This window comes from Vicugna pacos, chromosome 7, assembly GCF_048564905.1.
Source record: "Vicugna pacos chromosome 7, VicPac4, whole genome shotgun sequence".
Classification (NCBI taxonomy): domain Eukaryota; kingdom Metazoa; phylum Chordata; class Mammalia; order Artiodactyla; family Camelidae; genus Vicugna; species Vicugna pacos.
In genome coordinates, this window is record NC_132993.1 from 55,966,978 (window position 1) to 55,989,493 (window position 22,516).

Here is a 22,516-nt window from a genome sequence, read left to right on the forward strand (position 1 = left end):
AAAATTGTCAAAGCAATTAATTGAACTTATTTCTTCTTTCTCAACGGACTTTGGAATAAATCTTACATACTGTGAGACGCATTTGCAGGAAACATTTTCCTTTTTCCGTTTTGTACATATTCAACTTAAAGAGCAACTCATTGTTGCATCTGGGGAAAACAAGACAAATTATAAGGATGCAGAAGGGTACTGATAATTCAGATGCCTCCAGACATTCAAGCTTAGAGACAGTCTCAGTGACTGTTTTACAGAAAGAATATACACATACAAAACGAGCAAAAAGAATATAATCATCGTTTCCCAAAAATACTAGAGAAGCAAAAGTAGCTAGGCTCACCTCATTTCATCTGGATGATCAGAAAGTTACAAACTATTGTATCTTAGAAGGAGCATGTCCTGTTTGATGTGTGGAAATAAAACTCAAAGCAGTTCACAGACACTTACAGTTGGAGCAACTGGTCATACATCTTGCTTTCCCCCTCATCCAGGCTTTCTAATCCCAAAGGAAGGGGACAGAATTTATCCAGAAGATAAGGTAAGACTTAAGTTTTTAAAATTGTGCTTCAATGTATTTTCAAGTGCAAGGGCCATTCAAAAAATCATTAAAACGGAATATGGAATCATTAGAAAGCTTTAACTACATTAGATATTTTCAAATAAGGCATCACGCTATTTTCTGAATGCTGATTTTTTCCAAAATTTTCTGCTTAATTTCTTTTTAAACTTTCATTAGCATCTTTTCTAGGTAGAGGTTACTTCTAGCTTTTAAACTGTTATAAATACTAATGCAGAATACATCCAATCTCCTAGAAAGAAAATCAAGGATTAAACACTAATTTTGTGGACCATACTACACAGCTTAGAGTAACCAATGGTTTCTGAAAAGAATAACCATTATGAAGTACAATTTCTACTTACAAGAAAAAGAGTTGCCTCCAGTTTCTGCTATTATGAATGTCATGAATGAAGTTGTTTAAAGTAGTCATGTACACGTCTTTTGTGAACATATATTTTCATTTCTCTTGTGTAAAAATCTATAGTGGAGTAACTGGGTCATATACACCTCCTGTGAAACTTCCAAAGTGGTGTCCCATTTTACCCGGGGCCAGTTATCTGATGGAAAAGATGACAATCCCCTTTGCTGTCAGTCTGCCTCTTTCTATCATTGCTTTTTTAATAGGTTCATGAATAAAATGGTCATCCTACAGGGTTGAAGGCTGCATATAGAAAATAATGTTAGTGTTTACTCCTGAAGGCTGATTGCCTAACTTGCCAACAGCAGCAACCCATTCTCAACCTTTTATGTAATATCTCCATTAGTTTTCTATTGCTGCATAAAAATTACCACAGAATTAGCAGCTTATAACAACACATCTATTATTTCAGAGTTTCTGTGGGCCATGAGGCTGGACATGGCTTAGCCTGGCTTAGCTGAGTCCTTTGTCTGAATTCCAGGTGCTTCATAACCTCACCAACATTTCATTATTAGAGTTTAAATTATAGCCTAGGACTATCCAGTAGAATTACAATGGAAACCACATAAGTAATTTCAAATTTCCTAGGAACTACATTTAAAAAGTGAAAATAGTTGAAGTTTCTTTTAGTAATACATTTTATTTAATCAAATCTATCCAAATATTACCATTTAATCATGTAATAAAATTTAAGATATATTACATTCTTTTTTCATAGTAAGTCATCAAAATCTGATTATATGCTTTTTTTTTTACAGCACTTCTCAATTCAGACTAATCATATTTCAAGTGCTTAATAGCCACATGTGGCTAGTGGCTGCTATAACTGGACAATACAGTACATACATTTCCGTGGGTACATAGTGGTAACTCATTTTGGTTTTGCTTTGCATTTTCCTGATACCTAAATGAGGCTAAGCATGTTTTCATGTACTTATTGGCCATCTGTATATCTTCTTTTGTATAATGTCTGTTCAAATGTCCAGCAACAGGTAGTATATTTGCACAATGGTTACACAAATAGAGTATATTCATACAAGGAAAAAATACTCAGTAATAAAAAGGAATAAACTCCTGACTCACAAAATAAACTGGATGAATCTCATAGTATTATGTTGAGTGAAGAAAGTCAGACCCAAAATAATACATATGAAGTGATTCCACTTGCATGAAACATTAGAACAGGGAAACTAATCAAGAAAAGAAAAAGCAAATCAACAGCTATAGTAGGGGTGTGTGAATGCTTGCAGGAGTGCACAAGGGAACTTTTTGGAGTGATGGAAATGCTTTGTATCATTAGAGTGGTGATTATGTAGATATGTACATTTATCAAACTTTATTGAACTGCAAATTTAAAATGGTGCATGTTATTGTATGTAAATTATACTCAATAAAATTGATTTAAACATTAAAAGCAATACATGTTAGTAGTACTTGCTATGTAATTTGCAGGCCAAGTGCAAAGTAAAATTGTGGGACCCGTTATTCAAAAAGTATTAAGAATTTCAAGGCAGTGGCAGCAAAGGGAGTTTGTCTGTTACGAATCCCCAATGACAGACAACACAGGTAAGTAAGAGTAAGTCCCAAAAAAGTTCTGTTGGATGAATTTAGGAACTTGGGTATCTTAGTGCCCAGCAACTTCCTTTTCTGCTGTTTGTTCCATACTCTTGAAGAAAGAGTAGAATTCTGAATACAAATATTTTTAAATGATGTTCGTAAGTATGATAGAGACAAGTACTGATTAAAAGTTGTTTTATTTTTAAATTCTTTGCAAATGTGAAGAAATATAGCTCAATAACTAACATGAAGAAAATACAATTCAGCTGAGTGGGTGGAAATTATACAGGCATCATGAAGTATAAAGAACTTTTGTCCTTCAGGTATTGTATACTGTTAGTTACAGGCTGACTTAGAGTGGCAGTGTTACTCGCGGTATGCGTCAGGAAACAAGCGAATGAGGACGTAGAGATAAAACAAGTATATATAATTGTGCAATGGTTTATCTTCTTTAGAAATCAGTTTTTAGGTTATATTCCAACTATTACTATTTCCACAGACCCTAAATATATATAATCTATGTTGCCATGTACATTTCATTAGAACTTTGCTCAAGTGCTCCTTGACATACCTAGAAACAGAGGCATTTGGACTTACTCAAGTAATGTGTTATGGACTGAATGTGATCCCTCCTGCCCCTGCCGCCAATATTGATGTGTTGAAGCTTTTGCTCCCAAATACAGTATGGCTGTATATAGAGGAAGGAAGTACTTACATTTTAATGAGGTCATAAAGTTGGGCGGTCCTGATCCGATAGGATTAGTGTTCTTATAAGAAGAGACCACAGAGTTCACCTGCCCTCTCCTGCGTGCACTCACCAAGGAAAGACCATCTGATGGTGAACGAGGCTGCCATCTGCAAGCCAAGAATAGAGCCCTTACCAGAAACCAAAACCCGCTGAACCCTGATCTGGGACTTGCAGTCTCCAGAACTGTGAAAAAACACATTTCTGTTGTTGAAGCCAACCAGCCTGAGATATTTTGTTATGGCAGGCTGACTTAACAGAATATGTGGGCAATCTTTTAGCATTATAACAATATTTATGTGTATATACTTGTGGCATAAGTGTATAAACCCTAAACATCTGATAAATTCACATGGCAAAATTTCCCTTAAGGAAATTTACAGTGATTTACTCTGTTATTCCTTGTCCTAAACCAAGGGGTATGTAAATATTTGAAAATATTTTTAAAAAAGAAAACTGACATTTTAAATGGTTAAAGGTATCACTTTAATGTAAATATTTAAAATGCCTGTCAGGTGGCTGAGTGTCCCTGTGCTTCTCATACTCAACAACTTACTTTAGAAATGAAAGTATTAAGAGATGACAACACACTCATAACTGAATAAGCAGTCTACAGAAAAGTATGGCCAAAAAGTTACTAAAAAACTATAGAGAAGCTGTAAGATGCTTTCATACTTGCTGTTCATACTCGTTGTTCCTTGTTCAGTGTGAAAAAGATACAGCAGGATTTTCATGTTTTGGGGGAGGTGATTTGGTAGTTAAGTCTTTCCCTCTTATTTCACTTAAGCCAAAGTCTTCTAATTGAGTTAAGCCTGGCTAAGACGTCAGGGAAGAGAAACAACTAAAGGAGAGGCAGAGAGTGGTCAGTAAGGTGCTAGCAAGAAGGACCGTACAATTTGGGGGAAGATAGTGGATTGAGAAACGTATGACACTAACAGGTTATTTCACGGCAATTAAATGTGATATTCTGGGGTGAGACTGCTTGGGTTTGGAGTCTTGCTCTTGTTCTGCCAATTACATGCTACATAACCTTGGTTATTGCCCCTAAGCCTCAGACTGATACTGGTAAAGCGAAAAAAGTAATCATAATGATCTTACCTGTTAACAGGGGTGATTAGTGGTATAACCCACATGGTACCTACAAGATCATAAATGTAACAGATGTTAGTGATGATATGAATCGTGTATTATTTCTCTTCAAAAGTGATTCTACTAATGTCATTCCAATCTAAATGAATATGGATATTCTGAAATAGACTAGTATCTACTCTAAAAAAGAGAAAGAAATAGGAAAAAAGTCAAATTAATCTTTGTGTTTGCTTATTGCAAAGGCCCTCTTCAGACTCTGACATACCTTTTCAGGCTTTTCTTTGGCTCTAAGTTTGCTTCAGAATTCACCCAGGGAGTTCAGTCTGTGGAATATAGCTGCTCTCCTGATGTCCATGGTTACGTTATTGGAGGCTACACATCAATGGATTTTCTATCTTGCTTACTTGCAGTTTTTCCCATTTCAGCCCACTGTGTCGCAGCTGCCAGCCTGTCCCACTGTCACACCTTTATTGTGCTTGTCAAATGCTTGTGATAAAGCCGTGGCTCCAGGGTGAGTACACAGATTCCGTCGTCACAGGGAAGAAGTGTATGCTGGCATTCTCTCAGAAGCCTTCCAACATTCTGCTTCTCACTGTAAGAAACTCTGCTTTAAATAATCAAACAAAGACATCTGCAAATAGCAAGTAGATTTGTTGCTCCTGCTAAAGTTGGCAAATGGTAGCTTAGGAATTAGAACCAGGGTAAGTAAAATGGCTGGTCACTGAGAACTCTGATAAAGATAGGGATGGAAGGAATTTTAGATAATTCCTAAGCCAAAGAAACACAGATGGGGAACTGTTCTTGAAATGTCCAGGAAAAGTGTGTGGAGCCCAGCACACACTACGTCCTTAGTAAATAAGGTATGAGTTCAGAGTCATGGTATTACTTCTGCCACAGAGAATGTTAAATTATCATACCTTTTTAGCCTTTACCTAAAATCCTAGAGTATTATGTGACGCATTAAGTTGAAGAAATCAGAAAACGGTATTTCATCTTGTGGCACTGGTTGGTTTTTCAGTGTTTTCTCATGCACGCATTCCCTGTTCATTTTTGAGCTATGTTGGTTTTCTTTTATACGCATAACTAGAGTTCTGTTAAGGTACCTGAAGAAGACAGCAGAGACTTGTAAGGGGGAAAAAGACTTCCAGAGTTTTTTTTAGGTCATCCACCATGTGTTAACATTTGGCTTACAGATAAGAGAAAATTCTGTCTCTATTCTCAAATTTCAGTAAAGAATTAACAAAAATTTTAAAGGCCTAATTTTTGTATGAAAGTTTAATTTGCTCTAAAAACAAATTCCACATGCAAGCTCCTATTTCATTTTCAACAACTTTATTGAGAACATTTTGCAAATTAGATTTTACAATTTAACACTTTACAATTAGAAATTGTATCTGCTATTACGAAGTTGCAAACTTTTCAAAACACTACAGAAAATCCTTTACTTCTTTGGATTTTTCTGTTCCATGCTGAGATCCTGAGATATGTTTTTTCTTTCTGCTTCATTTTCATCTTCCTGTGAAATAAAATTTAGAAAACATTAAAATATAAACCTTAGGGCATTTTATTACCTATACTAAATACATTTAAACTCCATTTCTCTGAAGAATTAGGTATTGTGACTCTAGTAATCCTAAGGGAAAGGCTATAAACACAAAATGGCAAAATTATGTAACACTTAAATATTTACAATGGGTGCTGTTTTATACTACCTGTAGACTAAAATTTCCCATGATATGTTTTTAAAAGCAAGTTACTTTATCAATGACCTAAAAATTACTTTCGTAAACACCTGCCACTAAAAAGTGTCATTTTTAGGAGGTCTATCAGATATTTTTACTTATTTGATTAAAAAAACCCCAGTAAATTTAACTTCTGGACACTATATGTGCTCCAGCATGGCATTTTTGTCTCATACAGCATACTTTCTTGACAGGTCTGCCAATTTTCCAGTGACTTGTACTACCGTATGTTATCTGAAGATGAGTCAGCTCTAAAATAGGAAACTGAAATGGGCATGTCAGGTGATAGAATGCTTACATCTTTCTACAGTTTCGATTCTAAGTGGTGGCCTTATAATTCACAGCAGGTTCCTGTGGAATATGATGAGTAAATAAATTGACATCATAATGTCTGCTTCCATAGGAATGAAGTGCATCTCATGTTCAATAGTAAACAGCAACCTTCAAAGTATAAAAAACGAGGGTCTGGAAGAATATTTCATCTTACATTTTGTAACCCATCTCATCATGTATGTTCCTTTAACAACACCGAAGTACAAAACCGTCTTGGTTTCCTAGTATTTCTGATTTATCAAGTTAAGACCTTTCATCTTTTTTTTTAACTGAAGTAAAAAGCACTAAACTCTTAGTACTGAGTTAATGATAGTGGGTAGCAATTTCTTAAGTATCTTTAGACAACAGTAATACCAGTATCACCAAACACATCACCCTGTATCTCGGTATCTTATAAAAACATATTCAATCCAATTAAATAATTGCTGAGCTTTGCTTAATAAATTGACTTTATTAAGTATATGCAAATCAAGATATATAAATTGGTTTCCCTGAAGAGCCACACCCTTGCCCATAAACATTAAGATAGAGAAAGCTTCCTTTATATACATTGTCTCTCTCTCTCTCTAAATTTCACCAGCACCTGTGATTTAGACTTTGTCAACACCAGGAAAGTAGAGAAATTATCAATAATATCAACCAACCTGAATCATTACAGATAATGTGGGATACAAGGGATAGGGTTCTGAATATCAATTTTGGTGATGTAATTTTAGTATTTTTGTAAACATAATAGCTACTGCATGTTGCTTAATTTTTTCCAATGTGTCTCTACTAAATAGAGATATTATATTCAACTGACTCTTGAAAATCTGTTGGTGAACAGGCCGTTTCCACATTAAGACAAGTTTCTTGAGATTATATTTTAATTACAACCTAACAAAAGCAAATCCGACTCCATACTTTCCACTCTCTTCTTCGGGTGAAAACCTGACAGAAAATGTCAGCAGGTAAAGATGGTAAGAAATTTTTGTTAGACAGCACTGAATTTGTCTGTATGTTCCTCAAGGCAGGGCTTTATATATTCCTACCATCTAAAAGGGCACATTTAGTATGTAGTTGGAGTTTAATACATGTTTCTTGAACTATGTGTAACAGTGAAATAACCCTTCCTTATCTAGTAGTCACACTTCTGGCAATCTAAATTTACTAGTAGTGTACTGAAAACAGGAATAAATGAAGATGTTTAAGCAACATCAGCCAAAATTACCATTATCAAGCTCATATTCATTAATTTTTGGAAAAGAATGGAGTTTTTATTATGTGTACAGTCTACTGAGTTCCCAGGGCAGTAAGACTTACTGGTTTAACAGGCTTGGCTACCTAGTTTTCCCTGATGACCTTGAGAACTAGAAAGTATCCATAGTATTTACTTTCATACTTAACATTCTTAATAGAATGCTAGTCTTTTTGTTGTTGCATTTTTCTTAGTAATAAAGTAGTTAATAAATACATGTCTTTTCTAACACCGCCTCCAGTTCCGAACAGGTGCAAAAGTGTTCCATGCTTTTCTTTCTTTAAGAGAAAATGTCTTAAAATATCTTGCCTTTCTATGCCTTTAAACTATTTGTGTAAGTAAGAAGATACAATCTCTCTCTTCCTTTGTAAAAGAATAGCTGTGATCTGAATACAGAAAAGGATTATGGACGGGTGGGGAAAGGATTTAATCCCAATTGCTAGAGTCCACCGCATCATAATTGCTATTAATGTAATATCATCAAAATAATAAAAAAAGTAATAGATTTTAATCACTGTAAATAAAAGCATTAGAATTAGATCATTAGATATAATAAAGCTCCAGACAGGATTTTAGAGGTTGCTTTGTTTTTACTTTTCTTTTTTGTTGTTGTTTTTACTTTTGTTTTTGGAAGTGGTAATTTGTGTTTCTAGTATTACAGGTCAATTTTTATAAGAGCTTTATAAGCAGTTCAAGATAAATACAATTAATTAAAATAGCCCAGGCAGCAAATCAAGTATCATTCACAAATGACTGCATAATGAATGAAACTGCAAAGAAAGGAAGCTTTTTTTACCGAAGTATTTCTTCACTACTGGATATTAAAGGCAGGCAAATATTTCTTCTGATAGATGGCAGGTTTTTGTCACTCAGCTTTGCTGAGATAAGACATCTGTTTGTTTCCCAGTGAAAGAAGACCCTTGCTACACGGATCATTTTCTTACTGACAGCCCTGACAAGTTTGACATTTGTTTCATGAAGTGTTGTGAAGCAGCCAGCAAGAAAATGTGCCCTTTGGGGTTATTGGAGTAGACAGGTTTACCTCTTAATGTTTAAGCTTGTTAATTCATACTCCAGAAAACACGTGGATTATAGCACCCTTGCACCTGCTAGTTACACAAGGAATTTCAAGAATACACACCCACATAACAGTAACACTGATAATGCCAAATAGCTAAAGGTGGTTCCTTGGCCTTCCTGCTCTTTTTACACTGATGGCATTGTTGTAGTGAGGAGAATGATAATTTTGAGGCACACATGGACCATGTAATTATGGACTGATGCTCCAGATGGCAACATGAGACTAAAAGAGTTATTCTAACAGAGAAATAAGTAAAAGCACTGCCATTTTAATCTAAACTAAATCCCTTTTACCACTAAATAAAGTCTGCAAGATTTTGTTTAAATGCTGTTCAGCTTGCAGTATCAATCTGGAAGAGAGGGCTATTTTCCCTTATGTACAAATTTGACTGACTTCTCATAATAGCTCAAAGAATTGATGTCAATTAATAAAACCTATGTATCTTGCTTTTCCTTTCTCGAGGAAACCAACTCCAAACAGAGACCAATTATTTTAACAGCAGGAATTTCTACTGCTCAGGTAATCTTTGGACTCGAATTACATGTAGTCTATGAGTATAGATGTCTCAGTATTTACCCTCTAGATTGCCAAGTTTTAAATGATTTCTTTTGAAGGTAGGATTATACAAAGGAACAAACTTTCCCCATTATTTCTTTGAATCTTTTAAGGTGAGTTTATGGATACCTTTATAGTGGAGAATTCTGTCAAACACTACTGTAACCAGTGATGAAGGTTAACATTACCAGTAATACATATTAGCATTAACCCTTTGATAAGGTGCACTAAAAAGGGCATATCAATTCTGGTCTGTGGCGTCCTTCCCAATAATGCATGGACCTCAATCTAATTATGAGAAAACATCGGATAAGCACTCTATAAAATAATTGAATAGTAGTCTTCAAAAGTGTCAAGATTGTGAAAGACAGGACAAAGCTTGGACCATCACAGACTGGAGGAAACGAAGGGGACATGATGACTAAATGCAGTGTGCAATCCTGGACCACAAAGAGGACATTAGTGGGAAAACTTGCAAAATTTGATTATTGTTTATGTAGTAGTTATAAGTATTGTCTTGATGTTAATTTCCTGGTTTCAGTAATTTATTTTGGTTATAGAAGATAACACCACTACAGGAAGCTGGATTAAGGGCAAATGGGAATTGTCTGTACTATTTTTACAATTTATCTGTCATTTTAAAATTATTTCAAAATAGAAAGATTGAAAAAACAAAATAGAAACAACTACTTAATGAAAGTTTTCTCAAATGACAGTGTGATGTATGCCCAAAGATTTTAAGTGGAAAAAAATGGAAGGTAGCTGTAGCCTCTATACTGGACACACACACCTCAAATAAGCTACTCGCTTGCCATTGTTCTACTTTAAATTCTTTCTTAAGTACCTCAAGTGTTCATAATGGTGATGTTATTTTTATTCTCTTTTCTGTGCTTCTATGTATTTTCCTGCATTTCTGTGAGCATGGATTGCTTTCACAATCAGAAAACATAAGCTTTATTTCCAGATAAGTAAGTACAATGGGAGCCTATGTTTTCTAAGAGAATGAGGTCAGTTGTTTTTACTTAACTTGCTGTTCACAGCATACAAAGACACATGGTGGTGCAACAGTAAAATAAAGTGAAAAGGTACAGCTAAGCACAAACTTAAAATATTTCTATTATGATATTTTCTTTAGATTTTAAATATTCCTTTAGCTAATCAGAGAAGGAGGAGTTAATGTGATTGGATTCACATCAGCAGTCAAAATGGTATGTATGCTTTAATAATAGTCCTTTTAACATGTAGTATATACATAGCTTCAGGTGAAAAATATGAAGACACATTTAACCTGTTCTGTTAGTTACAGAACAAGTGTAGAAAAGCAACATAAAATATACTGTTTTCAATGTGTGGTTAAAAATTACTCTTTTATTCATTTAAAACATATAATAGATACAACTCTCAACAGCATTTACGATTGTGCTTTCAATACTGAAAATATGCTAGTGTTGCACAATGAGGAAAAAATTTATCTTAATAACTGGAGAAATACTGACGATAATAAAAATGTTTTAGGCAAAATGAGCATGCTGCATGCGTCAGAATAAAATTAATTAGAGTTTTTAACGTTCTACAATTCCACTATAATTCTTTAAATGGTGCATTTACTTCATAGTAATAAACACTTGGATCATTAAGTGAAGTGCAAAATGTGTGTGATGTGCTACATTTAACAACCTTTGGACCTTTCTTCTGTATTTCTGCATGCAGTTTTCCAATGCATTGAATAAGCAATTGAAGATCACAATTAAATTTCCTGACTTTGCATATTTGAAATTCTTATTTCATTTAATACAAAAAGCAATTAATCTACCATTTTACAACTGAATTCCAACTTTAGTGGGCCATGATACATACTGAAATGAACTTACAAGAAATGCTTAATTAAATTTACTGTAAAAAGCATAAGAGGTTTTTTTTCTTATGACAGAAGTTGCATATTTAATTAGAAAGTCTAGGGCTATGTTGTAAAGTTAAAGTAACATGGGAGGTTCTTAGTAAACCTAACCCAAACGTATATGTCATTAAACAAAATGGAGTTATTTTATAAATTCCTACCTTTTTTCTCTACTTAGTGATTCAAACAAAAGCTAGTGAATCAAAGTGATTCAAACAAAACCTCCCATTATTTAGTATTATAAAACTATGTCCTTTATTTTAATAGGAAGTAAGACAGATTTCTAATTTCATGTATGAGACTATATGAATAACTCTGTTTCATTTATTGAACAGTCATATATCTCTCTAGTTTGTGATTCTGGAGCAGATCAAGTGGAAAGTCTTTAATTCCTCCTGTTACTTTTTACTTCTTTGTGGTGGCTCTTGGCAGCACAGAAATGAGTCAGTTAACAATCAGCCTGGATTTCCCATGTATGATTTGAGATCAAGAGGGAATCTCTCTGACCTGGAAAGAAAGGCCGTAAGGGTTGGTACCGCCATCTGCTAGGACATATTTATAGTAAAGGAAATGAAGATCAGTTAGTGGAAGGTGAGAATCAGGCAGAATAGGCAGGAAAAAAGAAAGAAAATGAATAATGGATGGTAAGTGTGAGTTAGGGTAAACTCTTAATCATAAACCTAATTCTATAAGCTTATATCTTCCCACAAATATGAAAAAAGCACAACTTTTATAATGTACATTTTAGGTATTTAAAATATGTTTAAGACATGGTGCAAAACTGCTGGGGCTAAGAGTACTAACATACTCTTTTCCTCTCTGACAGATGAGTTCTTGTATGGTGCGTGTGTCTGATAACCCCTGCGGAGCTTATGTTCTTAAAGGTAAACAAAACTTCCTTCTCTAGTAGACTTCCAGTATCTAGAAGACAAGCCAAGCCTAGAAGTGTATGTTAGAAATTAACATTAGAGGCCCCTATCCTGATAACTTACCTTCATTCATAAAATTTTGGTTTAAAAGATATTATGTGCTTTCAATGAAATGGACAGTGTGGTGACCACAGTCAATAACTATGTATTATCTTTGTATGGTGACATATGCAACTAGGCTTACAATGGTGATTAGTTTGAAATATACAGAAATAGTGAAACACTGTGCTGTGTAACAGGAACTAACAATGTTGCAGGTCAATTATATTCCTAAAACAAACTCATAGAAAAAGATGAGATGTGTGGTTACCAGAGGCAGGGAAGGGGTTGGGGAGGGAGTGAAGAGGGAATTGGATGAAGGCAGTCAAAAGGTACAAACTTCCAGCTATAAGATAAATAAATATTAGGGATGTAATGTACAACATGATGAAGGTAATTAGTACTGATGAGTATTATATATGAAAGTTATTGAGAATAAATCCTAAGAGTTCTCACTACAAGAAAAAAAATTTTTTCTGTTTCTTTAATTTTGTGCCTATATGAGATGACAGATGTTCACTAAACCCATTCTGATAATCACTTCATGATGTATGTAAATCATATCATCATGCTATATACCTTAAATTTATACAGTGCTGTAAGTCACAATTATATCTCAATAAAATAAAGAAAAAAGATACTATCTGCTTTTGAAGTATTTAGGTTGGTTAAGTTAAGTGTATAGTCAGCACCGATTACAGAAAAAAAACTAAAAAACCCTCAAATTCTATAACAGGCCAACATATTTTCAAATGAGAGAGAACAGCACATGTCCAATGTATATGAACTAAAAGTTTACACTGTTCTAAGATACAACATTTAAAGAGGCTTTTCAGAAAATAGTTTTGCATAAATCATCTACTATTCACTAAATGTAATGTTTCAAAAATCCCAAATGTGCTAATATTTATAGACAATATGTATAAACTACTTTTCCCACAGGTACTCAAGAAGAGACATTTCTACATTTATTATTTGTGTGTGTGTGCTAAATATACACACACAGGTTTAAATTCCCAGGAGTTTAAAAAATTCTATCACATTAAAATGAAGCAAAAATGATGTCTAAAAATGTTCAAGATGTGCGAGCTTACCAGTCAAATTATAGTTCCACAGCCAAGAAATTGTGTTACATCAGAAGTTAACACAAGAAGCTGGGAGTTTCATACTCTCCATACAACTTAACCAACTCTTTTAAAATCTAAAGTTATCTCAACCCAAAAAGTAGAAACAGACAAGCAAACAGACAAACCTCTTTGTTAGATGATGCAGAAATGCAGAAAAGTATACTCTGGTTTTAAACATTATAAAGTTTCTTGTCAACACAGTATGCAGAGGTAATTAGTTATAGCAAAGTTTTGACATTTCCATGATGTGAACAGCTTATTAGAGTCCATACTATAAATTAGTATTTACTGCTTGGTAGTAAAATCATACAGTCATTCAGTAATACTGAGTTACGTTTCATACAAGAAATCTATTGTCATGTTTTGGGGATTCATAAAGTTTAAGAATCATTAGAACCAGATTCAACTGTTATGGTAAAATAGTCCCACTTTAGAAGAGTCTGAAATACATTTTGTCCCTTGACTCTTATTGAACATTTTGTCTCATAAAGATAATCTTAACTCTTGAAGTAAATTCTATTCCCCAAATCCTTCCATTGTTCCTCTTGCAACAATTTATTGAACAACGATTGTATGTCAGACACTTGGGCAAAGTGTTGGAAATAACAAAGATGAATGAAATGTCTTGTGGCCTGCAGGACCCCATGTCCCAATGTGCAGACAGGCAGGCATATAATTACAGTACGATGGAGAAAGTATAAAATATCAAGCATAAAAATGTGAAGAGAAGAAAACTAAACCATGACAATACATAACTAGAATTGTTTTTTAGTGATTAATATTCTAGAGTTGGGCTATGGTACCAAAACACCACACCCTCCTTCATGCTCAAAGATTAATACTGTGAATCTTTAAAATACATACTTTTCAATGTAACTTACATTGACAGCTCTTTTCTTAAGATAAACTCAGTATCAAAGGATTATATCTTTCAAAAATAAACTTATGTTTAGAAAATGAATTTTAAAAACCTTACTCCCAAGTGAACAGATGAAGTTGCTTCAAATATCTCTATTTCAAGTTGAATGCTATTTTCCCCAGAGTGAACCCATTAATCTTAACAGTTTTATTGTAAATTAATAGCTCATTAGATGTCCAAGTAACACATTTCCTACGGCATATTAATCTTTCATGGATGAAAGAAAAGTTGATTTTGCTTCAGGAAGAATTAAAAATTCTACTTTAGAAAATTTCACATAAAAATTTCTCTAATAGTGGTATTTCATTATAAGTGTCAAATATAATAGCTACATTTTTATATCTTTAATTACAGATTATCACTTATTTTGCTTTTTTAAGAAAAAGATTCAGTATTTTAAATTGTTTACTTTAAACTGTTACCACAATGAAAATCATGCATTGATATGGTCCTTAAATTATTGAAAAAGGTAAGCTGCTCTGCAAGTACCAAATCACTTACAAAGTTTGCCAGAAAATTTATTTAACCAACCTTTTCTGTGACCAATTAGTTATTCTATAAGTATAATATATTTCCTAATAGTCCATGATCTAAGCTACTATGGAATATTAGAAAAAAATTTTCCTACAATGACATTTCAAAATACCAAATTTGGAAAAAACATTGAGAGAGCTATGTAAGCCACCTGTGTATCCCACCCTGGTTATTCCCACCCTGGTTATCAACTGTGTGTCAGGTATTATAATAGGAACTAAAAAAGAGCTGTGATATATAACACAGACACAGTCCTAGCCGTACGGAGCTTGTAATCTGTGACTAAAACAACTGATTACATAAGTATGTATCTGCAATTATGATACGGTTAATGAAAGAAAAGTATAGTGCTATGAAACTTTTAATAGAAGAACGAAGAAGTTTCAGAGAAGCCCCGTCAACTTCTTGAAAATGACAAATACGCTGAGCCCTAAAGGATAAGAAGGGGCAGGTCAGGTAAGGAATGGAGGGATGGGCACTCCAGGCAGAGGGAACAGTGAGAAGGTTCAGTCAGTTGACACCCAGTAAGAGCGGGGAGAAATAGGAGTGGGAAATGTCATGGAAAGGGAGACAATACTGGGTCTAGCATTACATAATGCCTATGGATGGTTACTTCAGGTGTACTGAATATTTTCTTCTATGCAATTGTGTAGTGGAGGGAACCTGGGCTTTGTGGTGACTGACAAGCCTAGATTCAAATCCTAACTTTGATACACACACTACCCAAAGCTATGCAACCTTGAAAAAAAACCACTTATCCTTTCAGGACCATTTTCTCCCTCTATAAAATGGTAGTAACTATTACTGATGGCTAAAGGTATTGAATGAAACAAAATGTGAGGAGCAGTACAGGTCCTGGCCCATAGAAAGCCCTCAGAAAGCTTTATTCCAGGCTTCACTTTATGATAGATATCATATTTTGATGTAGTAGAAAAATGAAGGGAAAGAATACAGTGTGTGGGAGCACAGCTTTCGTCAAAGTAGTCAGGGAAGTTCCTCTACTAAAAAGGTAACACTCAGGTTGAGATGAATGATCATCTGTAGGAAGAAACTGTCCAGGCAGCAGGAACAAAGGCAAGGGCCCCACAGTACAGATGAGCTTGGCGGGATGAACACCAGCGTATCTGGCATGAGATGAAATGTTGCCTGTGTAGGCTGTACTGGTTACTCCATTTGTAGTGAGAGGCCACTGGAGGGTTTACTATTAGTAATAATGATTTGATTTTGAGCTTTAAGCTTATTATTATTGGCTGCACTAGAGAAAGAAGGGTAGAGGTTATAGGTAAGAATGAAAACAGGGAAATAAGGCAGAAGACAACTGCACGAGTATAAATGAGAAATGCCGGTGGCCTGGAGGACTGTCGTAGCAGTGGGGATGGAAAGAAGAACAATATGGTTCTGAGTCAGGATAGGCTGATAGGTAGATAAGGGAAATAAAAGACAGTAATTAGGAATGACTCTTGCTGGGCATTCAAAAATGGTAGGAGTTGGGAAAGACTAAGAGAAGTAAGTTGTAATTGGGACGTACATAATATTTTACACTCTTTCACTTATTTTTTTATAAACATTGCCAATTTTGGAGGAAAAAGGGAGTTCAATAAAATGTTGTTTTTCATTAGGAAAAGGAAATATATCAAGTCAAAGTCAAGAAATGTAAATCTGAATTCCCAAAGCATCTCAAGTATTTCCAACATAACTAAAACCTTCTAATTCCCATTTTTAAGTAATACAGATCAAGGAATGTATAGATCATTCCTGTCCTAGACAAATATTTAACTACAAAAAATGTAAGCAGTACTAAAGTACAGGGCTATGTGTATGAGCAGGAAAGAACAGTATAGAACAGAGCAGTATAGGATATGTGACTAAAAACCTTACAGCTACTTTTTCCCTATCAAACATAACAGAATCTTCTTTAAGCTAGGTTTGTGATGATAGGTTAAACTTGTCATGCTATTTTTAATAAACAACTTTACTTTAATATATGGAAGATACATTTTCTTACTTTAATATAGGGAAGATACATTTTCAAGAAGGAAAATGCCAATGTTATCTTGGTTATAAGCTTGCTGCTGAAATGATTTAGATAGTTTCTCTTCTAGACAATATCAATATCAGGCCTTCCTTTTCAAGCAATGAATTATAGCGGATACTTCAAACCTATTTTATCTATATCGCTTAGTTCAGAAAAATGAGAAAACATAAATATTTATTCTATATAAACAAAACAGACACAAGATGTAGATAAAAATGATCCATTATGGAGCAGTGAATAATTGCTATGCGTATCCCCATAGGAACAGAAAAGGGCATCTAGCATTTCTACTGGCTTTAAATTTGAGGATACGTAAGGTTACTGGAAAAATTTTAAAAACCTGTAATTCTGTGTGTTTGGGAAAATATGTGTTTGAAGATCATTATTTTGCATTCATAATAAATTTAACATGTGGTCTGTAGCATACTTTGGCGAAAACTCAATAAAACTGCTTTAGTTGAGAAGCATCTGTAGTAACAAACCAACCCCCTCCCCACCACACACAGACACACAAAAAAAAGTTTAAGAAATCCTAATGTAGAAATAATAAAGTGAAGCTACTTGTTTAAGTAAATTATTCCTTTACTTTGCCATTTCTTATTTCTAGATATTCAAAAGGCAGTCACCTGAAATTCTGCAGGCAAAGAATTCTTATAGTCTGATAATTTGAGGAAAATATGCTAGTATTTTTTTTTCTTTCATGAAAAAGTAGTTTTAAGTTTTGGGAGACTATATGGTAAGGAGAAGGAAGTACCAAGTAGGAATAGTGATATCACTAATAAAGTGACATAAGTATAAATGTTTATAGGTGCTAGAAACAATTTGAAACTAGTTTTAAAAAATGAAACACAGAAATACCTATAACCAGAGATTCACATACTACACTGATGCAAAACGAAGCTGATAATTTCAAAGAATGAAATTTGTGTGTAGATTAAACTTCCTGTGGGAACCATATATCCCATTATGCTCTTGATGAAATTCAGACTATTATATAACACAATGCAAGGAAGATTTTAAAGTAACTTATTTTATATCGAAATGACAAAGTATTTCTGTCTATATATGCCAAACAATAAGCCCAATTAGATAATCATGGAAATAATATTTGAGAATTATATAGGCCATGTAAGAGATTTAACTACACATGTACATAAATGAGCACTGGACATCAGTACTCCATAGGGGAAAGATCAATGGACTTGGAGACAAAGTCAAAGTCCTTATCTGGGCCCTGCTATTTATCATGGGTCTTCGACAAGTCATTCACAAATCTTCTGGAACTCCAGATTTCTTAACTAGAAATAACCCTGAGAAAAAAGAGGTCTAAAAGAATTTGACCAGTTGATCTATAACTTTATAAAGTCACTTCTAGATTTAAATTCTAAGAGTACACTATTTTAAATGAATGAGAAGTAAACCATTACGAATAACACTCAAGGTAAAACTGGTATTTCCGTCAAATAACTGAGAAACCAATTCTCTCCTTAGGTAAATACTTGATAATTTTAACAAACTGAATTTTTAAGGGAGACTAACTTGTTCAGGTAAGTCTGACTACATCTGCAGTATCTACTGACCTCTCATTAGCAATAATTTAATATCATATAAAATTCTATAATAAAAGCCTGAATTAAAAATTGAGATGCTTAGAATATACAGTATTCATATAATCCTCTGTTGAAAAAAGTGTGAAATAGTACTATTTCCATATATGATTCCATATTAACCTAGGAACCATAGGTTATAAGTCTATAATCAAATTTACACATGATCCTGTTTTTCTCAAGCAATCTTTTTCGACAACAATTATATAAAGAGCTTCTGTAAGTTTTTAGGCATCTTTTATCCCTTTGACTATGAAAAATCAAACATACATGTGACAAAATAGTTTGGTTTTGCTCACAAATCTAGATTAAAAATAACATGAGATATACTACTACTTCTACTACTACTACTACTACTAATCCTGATGGTGCGTGTTACCGTTTACAGAGAACTCAACGGGCCAGTCATTATGCTAGGCATTCTACATAAGCTGTTCTCTGATATTCAGAACATGCCTTCACATAATTACCTTTACTTTATTGATGAGGAAACAGAAACCCAGAAGGGTTAAGGAATTCACACAGGGTGCCAAAGCTACCAAGTAGAGGAGCAGACGTTCAAATCCAGGTCTGTCTGACTGCAAACCTGATGCTCCTCAGACATATGTCACATAATTTCAATTTTACAAAAACTGACATATTAAAGAAAGAGGTTAACACACAGATAGTAAACATAACAGAAAATAGTATTGGCTACTTGACATTTATACAAGACTGAATGTATATCAAAGACGTTTCTCAGGAATTAAACTTTCTTCTTTGTCAGTAACTGCATGGCAACAATTTCAGATAATGCCAAAATTTACAACCATTTTACTGGCACAAAGCCCTTCATTTTATCATAAAGTATAGAAACATCAAACTTATTATATGAACCTCTTTCAAATTCTATTACTTAAAGCTCTTTGTTTGAATTTCTAGTTTCTTTAAATACTTTTATGTAGAATTGTAGTTTGTCCATTGTATGGTTAAAAAATTTATAAATCTATAGCTCATCACTGTTGAACAATGAACAATCACAAGAACTTGAAAAATCTCTACACAAAATTAAGAATGTAAGCAAAATATTACCTCCTCTTAGATTATTTATATTTGCTTCTGAATCTTTATTCATATGTTTAGACACCTAGCAAAAACATAGGCCTGTATATCAGTCAGGAGGTACTATAACAACATGCATGCTCTAGTCTAGACAGAATGTGGGTTCAGTGAGTTTAGTGAGTTGTTTTAGAAGTGAAATTTAATTGGAAAAAAAAGTTACATCACACACAATAAGTATAAGAAAGTAAGTTTTGTTTTAGTGTTGACTGTGTAGATATATGTATAGGCTGTGTGTATGGTGAGGTCTTGTAAAGGGCTATGTAGGGGTGTGTGTAGAGCTGTGTGTAGGAACATCTGTAGAGATGTAAGTAGGGGTGTGTGGAGGAGTATGAGAAGGCTGGTGTACAAAAGTATGTGTTGAATCAAGTATATGCATGTGTATAGGGGCCTCAGAGGCCAGGTCATCCCCACATGCAGACAGGAATCTAGAAGTCAATGCCATTATTATATGGACTTGCTGATCACAATGATGAATTAGTACATTATTAGCAATAGTACGTTAAGTCATATCCTATGGAAATTTTTACTTTAATCAATTCTAGAAACATTTACTATACCTTTTGTACTTTAAAAGGTACCATGAGTTGTCATATTTTTCATTTTTTTGTAATTTATTTTCCATTTCTTTTGGAAACAAAGCTAAATGCTTGTCTTTCTCAGACATTTGCCTTTTAACATTTAAAATTACCTATACTTTAGGGTTAGTTTAAAACAGATACATTCTTCATTTAAATATAATACAACTTCATAAAATCCTTTAAATTTGGTTTCAAACCAAAGGCTGATGATTTCTCTGTCTTTAATTTCTTCCCAAGACAAAGCTCATAAGAGTGTGACAATTAGTTACCTTAATTAGTAACCTCTTAGAAGAAAACACAGGCAAAACATTCTCTGACATAAATCTTAGCAATGTTCTCCTAGGGCAGTTTATCCAGGCAATAGAAATAAAAGCAAAAATAAGCAAATGGGACCTAATTAAACTTAGAAGCTTTTCCACAGAAAGGGAATTATAAACAAAATAAAAAGACAACCTACAGAATGGGAGAAAATATTTGCAAATGATGCAGCTGACAAGGGCCTAATTTCCAGAATATACAAACAGCTCATATAATTCAATAACAAGAACAAAAAAACAACCTAATCCAAATATAGGCAGAAGACCTAAACAAACATTTCTCCAATGAACATATACAAATGGCCAATAAGGACATGAAAAAATACTCAATATATGGAAGAGAATCTGAAAAAATATATATTTATGTATAACTGATTGCCTTGCAGAAACTAACATTGTAAATCAACTACACTTCAGTAAAAAATAAGAATTAAAAAAATTTTTTTAAATGCTCAATATTAATAATTATCAAAGAAATACAAATCAGAACTACAGTGAGGTGTCACCTTACACTGATCATAATGGCGAACATTAAAATGCCCACAAACGATAAATGCTGGAGAGAGTGTGGAGAAAAGGTGACCCTCTTACTCTGTTTGGTGGGAATGTAGTCTGGTGCAGCCATTATGAAAAACAGTATAGGGATTCCTTTAAAAAATAGACTTATCACGTGATCCAGCAGTCCCTCTCCTGAGCATGTATCTGGAGGAAACTCTAATTCACAAAGATACATGCACCCCAATGTTCATAGCAACACTATTTACAATAGCTAACACATGGAAGCAACCTAAATATCCATCAACAGATGACTGCATAAAGAAGCTGTGGGGTGTGTGTGTGTGTGTGTGTGTGTGTGTGTGTATATATATATATATATATATATATAATGGAATACTACTCAGCCATAAAAAGAATAGAATAATGCCGCAATATGGATGGACCTGGAGAATGTCATCATAAGTGAAATAACCCAGAAAGAGAAAGAAGAATACCATATGGTATCAGTTACACATGGAATCAAAAAATGACACAAAACAGAAACAGACTCAGACATAGAAAACAAACGTGGTTATGGGGCAGGGGGAAGGAGGGATAAACTAGGAGTTCAGGACTGCAGGTACTAACTACTATATATAAAATAGATAAACAACAAGATCCCACTGTACAGCACAGGGAACTATATTCAATATCTTATAATAGACTAAAATGAAAAAGAATATAAAAAACTTGAGATAAATAGTAAAAATAAGATTTTATCAGAAAAGGTTAAGCTGTGGAGGGTCACAAACCAATCAATTTTGGTTTTTCATCCCTGCAAGAACCAATATTTGCCCTCTTGGAGCGATACTGCCCCCAAATGAGAATGCACAGCATATGTCATATGGGAAGATTTTAAAAAATACACATAGAAAAATACAACAAAATGTTAGCAGTAGTTATTTCCTTGGTTTATTTCCATCTTTGTATATTATTCTACAATAAGCATATGTGCATATAACTTTCAAAAATAATTAAAATTATGACCACTTACCATGAACATAATTAAACCACAATCTTTTCATCTTAACACCTAATCAGATATCTAGACAAATTTCACTGAAGAAACAACAGAATTTCTCAGTTTTATATATGTAACCTTATATTCATATATATTTATTGATTTTTTAGCTTAGACATCCAAAACGTTTGCAGTGTACTAAGTGTGATACACATTGTTAAAAATGCTAAATGCACTTCTGAAAGTTTTCAAAACTTCCTAGGATCTTATAATAACAGAATATAGCAAAAGATATACCCATCCTCACTGCTTTTTTTCCCCTCAAGGAAAAAGTAATAACCACACAAAAGATTCAAACATTAAAAAAGAAAATGTAACCCATTTATTTACTTGTGAACGCTGACATGAAATTTCTGAAAATCTGGCTTCAGTAAAGTACAGAACACTTTACTATGGTAGTTGTTTTACATGTGGGTCAAAAATGAATAAATATGCTAGAATAAAGAGATAAAAACAGCCCACAAAGGCAAAAAGCCTAATCCTGGTTTTTCACCCCAAATAAATATGAAGAGCTCTAACTCCATTCAGCCTGCACCTTACAAAGATGATCTGTAATTAAAAT

The 22,516-nt window shown here is 33.8% G+C and overlaps 1 protein-coding gene and 1 long non-coding RNA gene across 3 annotated transcripts in view; one reads left to right on the forward strand and one right to left on the reverse strand.

Annotated features, from left to right (window-relative positions):
• Positions 1-12,099, forward strand: part of LOC140697424 (uncharacterized) — a 46,812-nt gene extending 34,713 nt beyond the window's left edge. Inside the window, exons 2-3 of the long non-coding RNA XR_012074463.1 lie at positions 4,791-4,876; positions 12,037-12,099. This is a non-coding gene — a long non-coding RNA (uncharacterized lncRNA). The remainder of the gene's footprint in view (positions 1-4,790; positions 4,877-12,036) is intronic.
• PHF14 (PHD finger protein 14) overlaps positions 5,681-22,516 on the reverse strand; it is a 138,373-nt gene continuing 121,537 nt past the window's right edge. For both annotated transcript variants that reach the window (XM_031679619.2, XM_072964919.1), the window contains one exon: positions 5,681-5,881. In XM_031679619.2, coding sequence (XP_031535479.2) covers positions 5,807-5,881 — 75 coding nt within the window. In that variant the 3' untranslated portion in view covers positions 5,681-5,806. The remainder of the gene's footprint in view (positions 5,882-22,516) is intronic.